The sequence below is a fragment of the Vitis riparia genome, chromosome 9, assembly GCF_004353265.1.
Source record: "Vitis riparia cultivar Riparia Gloire de Montpellier isolate 1030 chromosome 9, EGFV_Vit.rip_1.0, whole genome shotgun sequence".
Lineage (NCBI taxonomy): Eukaryota > Viridiplantae > Streptophyta > Magnoliopsida > Vitales > Vitaceae > Vitis > Vitis riparia.
Window position 1 is genome coordinate 22,226,355 of NC_048439.1, and position 7,478 is coordinate 22,233,832.

The window sequence follows — 7,478 nt, forward strand, 5'->3', positions numbered from 1 at the left end:
TATTATAATAATTGTGTTTTGCTATTATTCCATTTAATAATATATAATATTTATTTACTCTTTCCTTTCAAAAATATCTCCATTTTAAATCTTTTTATATAAAATGATTATTACATGAAAATTAAATGGTAACATACTAAAAGTCATAAAGCAATGAGATGCTCTCTATCTTATCACCATTTTATACACTTAATTTTGCTGTTATTTCATTATTTTATTACAATAATTATGTATTTATTTATTAATTTTCACCTTTATTTAAATGCATATGCCTACTAGTAATTACTAATACTAATATTATTTAGAAAAATAAAGATAAAAAATCAGTTTAAAATCGTTTTAGCACATAAAAAAAGACATCAGAAAAAAATAAAAAGAAAAATGGAAAAACACTAATATGATAGTGTTTGTCTTTTTTTAGTGAAACTAAGAGTTTTTTTTTGTAACTGTTTTCAAGAACAATTTTCTATTTTTCAAAAAAAAAAAAAACTAGAAAACACATTTGGTAATTAGAAAATTGTTTTTTATATTCTGTTCTTAAGAATAAAATATAGGATGTTTTCAAAAAACATCTTTTAGTTGTTTTTTAAAGTTGTTTTAAAAAATAATTATACAAACATATATAATGATTAAAAATAAAGCTTTAAACATAAAAATTATTTTTAAAACATATTTAAATATATTAAAAACATTTCAAGTTCCTAAATAAACTTTTGTTCTACAAAACATCATAAAATAGTTTTAAAAAATTACTCTCAAAAACTATTTTTCAAAACAATTATCAAACAAGACCTAAAACATTTAACTTTTTCTATTCAATTAAAAGTAACGTATTGATATCAAACTAATATATAAAAACTTGATTTTTCAAGATAAATTTTCTTTTCACTAATGCTTTTTGTGATTAATTGAAAGCATCATATTCCTATTTTACATTTTACATACCCCCATATATTATTATCCTATACATCTTTAACTACATGAAAAGTTCATTAAAAATCATGATATTTTATCTTATGATGTTTTTCATAGAAGACTCATTCCTTGGTCAATCATAAAATGAAATGAAATGAAACTCATGTGAATCATACAAGTACTAGGGCAATCACATGAAAACGCCATTATATTTGTTTTAATTATTATTATTATTTTTTTCTTTTCCTGAAGGGTGAGGTAACCAACCTAAACTCTACTAATTTGGGCTTGGGATTGATAGAAATACATTTAAATAATCGGATTCAAATAGGACCCGAACCCGAACCGAACCCATCCCATTGACATCCCTAAAGTAAACTAATAAACCTTTCAATCAATCCTACAAACCACAACTGAAGTCCATAAAATAAATACACGCAACTCTCCTGCATTCTCTTCATACCAGATAGGAGGACATGAGATTCCAACTAATTTTCATGTGGTTCGGCATTGATGCAACAAACCGAAGAATATCTGGCTTCGAGCTGAGCTTGGGATACTGGTTTTGGTTTTCGGGTTTCAGATCCAAAATGGGGCGGAACTTCGCGATGTTGGGAAGTATAAGCTCTCTGCAATGCAGATGCAGCAGGGGGACCTTTGATAACACGCTTCCCTTTTGAACATCCAAGCCTTCCGGCCTGCGCATCTTGTAGGGTTTCCCGGTTGTTGGCTCAAGGTCGACTCTGGGCATTTGCTTCCATCTCCGGTGAACAAACCACCCGTATTTGTAGTCACCCACGATTGGCGTGCCAAGAGCTTCAGCACAATGGACTCGGAGCTGCAAGAAGAGAAAAAGAACTGTGTTATAAGCCTCAAGATCACACTATACACACCTAACCCTAATGCGACTTTGAACCTCATGCATGGCTTACAAGCCTTAAGGTAGATATGTGGTTGGTTGTAACATCTATATTGTTAGGACATGATATAGATTCTGAGCCCAATCCTAATAACTTAATCCTTTGGGAAAATGTCAACACAACATGGCATGAGAGCTTTGGTTATCTAGAGGCGTCGGGTTCAAGTTCTTTCCCTATCTATTTATCTGTCTTGTGCCTCCCATGGCTGGTATGAGGCTGCATGTGGGGGGTGAGGGTGTCAGAGCACAATATACATCGTTAAGCTTGATAACATCCTATGCTTCCCATTTCTTCAGTCTATCTTGTCTTCCATTCGGGTTTCATTTAACTTTATAGACAAATTAGCAGGCTCCTATTTGATTTAGAGCTCTTAACCACTATTGATAATCACCATTATTGTCTATTTTCACTCTTCTAACCTCCTGGCAACTCGTGTGTGTGTATCCATCTAGTATTCATATCAAGGAACTGGCAATTCAATTCCAACAGTCTGACAAGGATTTATGGAGTGGGGAATAAATTCGTTCAACTCCAGTAAATATTATTTAAGAAAACAATGGTTGTGATAGAACCATGCAAGGGTTGTGAAAACCGGATACATGTTAAATGAAATATAAGTTTAAATACATCCAACATGAATAAACAGATTATAGTTGAAAGTATCGGTTCATTGATGAGAATGCCATTCTTGGTATGAACTATGCAGCCATGTGAGTTAACACATTTCAAATGGTATTAATTACGAGGGATTTGAGATGAAAGCATAAAGAATTGTACATGAGAAAACCAAATTTCTCCATGTGCTGAGAGAGAGGTAGTTATTTTGATGGTACCTGATGCTTCCGACTAGTGCGTGGACACAGTTCAATCCATGAGCAACCATTTATCATTGGACCCATAACACGATATTCAGTTATAGCCTCTTGGGAAGCTTCTAAACCTGACTGATTAGCCAAAATGACCCTTTCAGTCTTCCCATCATCAAGAAGCACCTAAATCAACAACAACAAATGCATTCAGCTGCTAATTCTTCTGGACTAGCTAACATCCTATAAGAATTATTTATTCTCAGAGAGAGAGAAAAAGGAGGACGAGTGAGAACCTTTGAAAGAGGGGCATGGATTACACCTTCCTTTTGCTTGGGAGAGCCTATGACCAATGCCCAATACCTTTGACATGTTGCTTCACATGCATTGTCCCAAGCCTAAAATCACCCATATATAAAACACAGATTTTAATATTATTTTAGAAAAAAACACACAAAAGCATCTGATTGTACCATTTAACACTATTTTCCTATCATGTTTTTTATTGATAAAAAACTCTATTCCTAAAATGCTCAGGAGTAGTATTTATTGCATAATATGGATTGATCAAGCAGAGGTAGGAGTACCTTAGATGGGGATTTTGCTTTATTTATGTCACTGAACAACCAATGAAGATGAGCCACACTCTCCTTCGTTCTCCCCATTAATAAAAGACCACTGCTTTCTCTATCAAGACGATGCACCTAATAAAGTGACTTGTAAGAAACAACAAACAAAAATGCTTTCAAAAGAAATCAACAATTCAAGTACACACACATAAAGTGAGTACAAGTATTTAAGCAGTGCCTATCATTGATAAATGGAATACATGAAGGCCACGCTTGGTACGTGGGAATGGGGAATGAGAATGAATATTTTGTTTTCATTCCTCTTTTTCCTTGAGTAGGAATGAATTTGGTGATTTCAATTCTTATATTTGGATGCACCTAATAATGTAAGGTTGGAATGATTATTTGTTTCCATTTCAATGTTTGGTAACAATGGAAATGTTAAGGGAAAAGAAAATAGATTGACAATAATACTCTTACAAATGGTTTAAAATAATTTTATATTTTCATTTTGAAGGAACATCTTTTGGATTTTTTTTTGCTAAATAATAAGGTTAAGAAAAATAATATTACTTAATAAATAAAAAGTTGTACAAACCCAAGGAAATGTAGGGGTAAAATAGTGATTTAAGATGTTCTATATCATTCCCTGCACTAAGAGAATCAAAATACCTCCTATTCAAGATCAATTGAATCTCACTTATGAGGTGGATTTCATTCCTATTGGAATCATTTTTTGCTTCCTTCTCATTGCCATTTAGGTTATCCAAACTTGACAATCGATGAGAAAAGGAATGAAATGTCCATTCCCACTCTTCATTCCTTCGCACCCAACAAGGTCAAACAGTATTGCAAATATGGTCCTTCTAAAACAAAAAATTACCATGTCACAGAGAACAGAAAAAGGTTGTGAGAAACCTAGTGAAAATATGGCAGATTTTGGAAATATCAAAACACCATGAATAATAGGTCCAAAGAGCAAAACAAAAGAATTTATAACATTTTTAACATAAGACACAGGTACCCTACCTATCCATGTATGAAATCACAGAATTCTAACATAAAACACTACCACTCCCTGACACCTAATTTAGCAAATATAGAAATTTCTCCTTTTTATACTATTTAACAGATTTCTCGCACACTGAACTAATTTCCTAACAAAATTTTGCAGTCAGATATATCAAATCCAAAATCTCATCATACATTATTTTTCTTCTAATAATCTGTTGGCTCACACCCAAACCAAATCAAGTACTTAGTGCATCACATCCCAGGTTTCCAATTAAGCAATCAAATTACAACATATTTCATCTTTGATGTTATGAGTTTCTAATATCGATCTATGAGCTGACTTTCCATCAATCAGTTTCCATCTTTAATATTACTAAATAAGTCAATCAAACTTGGGTAATTTACTAATCAAGCATTTTCAGGAGGAAAAGGAGAAGCGCAATGTATCCTTCAAAAAATAGAGTATAGCCATACAAAGCTTTCCTCAAGAATAAAAACCACCCACAAACCAGTTCTCAGGGATCTAAGAGATAACTTGCAAAGGCTATGCTCATCAGAGCTCTCCTATTGGTGTATAACTCAGCATCCTAATTAACAGACTTAAAAATCCAAATGATGTCCACTCCTATCAAAGCTAACCTATTAAAAAATCCTTCATAAAGTGAGCACATCTTCATGAATGGCCATAGCATATCCCTGACATGCCATGAGAGTGTCCAGGATGCTTAGTCCCCAAATGAAAAACATAAGTATTATAATATCCACACACAACATCACCACCAGAATCTTTGCTCAACTCAGTAAATATAGGGCACAAAAATTTAAAACTCACAAAAGCTTTCTACTTTATGAATGTTAAACTAGAAGCTTACCAACTTAGGACCTTCCTCATAGTCAAAAGTCAATGCTGCAGCTGCCAAGGCATCCATACTGTTATGAACTGGAAGGTTCCCCTATTAACATTTTTGTATACAATGAAATCAAAAGACAAGAAAATATGCCAACATGAAGCACTAAAAAGAATTGGGTTGCAGAGATTCTAACCTTGAGTGGCACTTTGGGAGGCTTATTTAGCACAAGTATAGCAGGGTCCTGAAATTTCAACAACCACTGATTATATATAACAACATAAAGTAAAATGACTGCAGAATGAATCAAAAAATGGAGTCACACAGCATTCACCAAGGTAAAATCAAAATGAATACAGAATTACCTAGCAACACTATCATATCTAAACAACCAGCAAAAAGCCAATGACCATAAAGACAGCCAACCAAACAAAACCCATATGCACTCACTTATATTTATTGAGAATAAGGATATAACAAAAAAACATTTGAACCATTCATTTATACATCCAAATAACATGAAAGGAGACAATTTGTGACTGAGCTGACTACATGCCTTGTACGTGACAAGCCTTTGCAAATACTCTATCTCATCAGCGTTTGGATGTAGAGTTCCACTTGGGATAGTGTCAAATCTCTTGGAAATCCTTGCCTCAGCAACTGATACTGGTACATAAATTCTTGTGCCCGCCTCCATTACCTCATTAGGCTTAATCTGTACAGAAGCTGTAGAATTGTAGAATAATTAAACCTATATTGAATTGTTCCAATAGAAAAATAAAATGAAGAGAAGAATCAAATACGCACACACTGACACACACAAGAAGCAGGAAGGGGAGAGAGAGAGAACTTTAGGTATCCTTTTATGATGTATCAGGGAGGTGTCTGATTAAATAAATGAATTGACCAAATGAATCATTACCTTTCTCAGGGGCTTTATTTGTCCTTCTTTTTCTAGAGATGAATCATCCAAGTTTGAACGTTCCATATGCACCTAAAAGAAGAAATGTTAGTACACTTTACAATAAGCAATAGTTACTCCCCAGAATAACAACTTCAAGTATTTTTCATCTGTGAAACCTCAATGGCTAAGATCATTCAGTGATAATAATAGCAAACTTCACAATAGACCAAATAAACCACAGGTTAACACCCATGCATATTATGATTGTTACAAGGTCAACCTCTCAGGGAAATAAACATTTCCTCTTACAATAAATAACTCCATTACTTTCTATTAAGAGAACATGTACATGTGCATAGAAACAGCTCAAATTTGCTTTCATCCAAAATTCCTCTCAAGTTATTGTGCAAACATGGTTTATAGAACAACTGCAGTCAGCCCAACAAAAGGCACTAAATTGGCATTGGTCGTACCATGTTGTATATTCGTACCAAAAAAAAAAAAAAACCGAAGAAAATATGGAGATTTCATCATCCAAAAAGAAATAATGTCTTATACTCACGAGGCCCTTGTTGAAATGAGACTGAACCACAGAGCCAGGGATTTCGTCAAAGTAATACTTGATCCAACTGATAGCAGTGACATGAGTGGGCAGCCCAGACACATTAACCAAGCTCTTTCCAGGCAAAGGATGAGCAGGGAATGGGGGCAATGACAGTAGCTGTCGAGGCTTTGGACCCTCTTTGGGGGATCCCAACTGGGCTACATTGTTGGACACCCGGATGACTGGTGCAGCTGAGGCAGGGCGTGGAGGAGCAATCCTGGAGTAGTGCCTCACCACAAGAAACAAGCCTTGGCATTCACGAAGCACATTCTTCCACATTATCGCACATACTGAACATAATAGACAAAGAACATCCTTGTTGTGAGCATCATGGTTATTAATGGCTCGATTGGTAGCCCTAAATAAGAACAGTTTTCTAATTTCAAGAACCAAAATAAAAATAAATAAAAACAAGTGAAGATGACATAGTAATTTTTTTTCAAAGAAAAAAGAAGAGAGATATAGAAAGAAAGAGACAGAGAGAGAGAAGGGGTGGAGTTGAATACCTTTTCTTCCAGAAGCTTCGTCTTCGTCGCAGATAGAGAGAGGGGGGGGGGGGGGGGGGGGGGGGGGGGGGGGTGTTGCTAGGGTTAGGGTTTTGGTTGCGGGAGAAAGCAGGAAGCTTTCGCAGTGAAAATGGCTATGGGCCTAGTCCGGCATTATAGCTCGGGTCGGGCCAGGCCCTTCTGAGCCCAAAGCCCCGGCCCATCTCTTTGCAACACAATTATGATATGATTACCTTTGTGGAACATAGATGAATTTTAGATGTGTTATAGTTATGAATAAATTTAAAGCACTATCCATGATTTTAGAAAACGTTTTTAATATAAAAAGTTTTTCTGAAAACGATTAGGATATTGATAAATTTTTTGAAACACTTGCAAAAATTTGAAAAATC

The 7,478-nt window shown here is 34.6% G+C and overlaps 1 protein-coding gene across 1 annotated transcript; it reads right to left on the minus strand.

The window, feature by feature from the left end:
• Positions 1-1,149: 1,149 nt before the first annotated feature.
• Positions 1,150-7,146, minus strand: LOC117921433 (RNA pseudouridine synthase 3, mitochondrial). The gene is made up of 10 exons (XM_034839280.1): positions 7,087-7,146; positions 6,539-6,870; positions 5,995-6,066; positions 5,629-5,787; positions 5,269-5,316; positions 5,097-5,177; positions 3,229-3,345; positions 2,938-3,039; positions 2,669-2,827; positions 1,150-1,753 (listed from the first exon to the last, which is right to left on the minus strand). Exons 2-10 carry the CDS (start codon positions 6,857-6,859, stop codon positions 1,373-1,375), a joined length of 1,440 nt encoding a protein of 479 aa, XP_034695171.1. The 5' UTR covers positions 6,860-6,870; positions 7,087-7,146; the 3' UTR covers positions 1,150-1,372.
• Between the last annotated feature and the right edge of the window lie 332 nt (positions 7,147-7,478).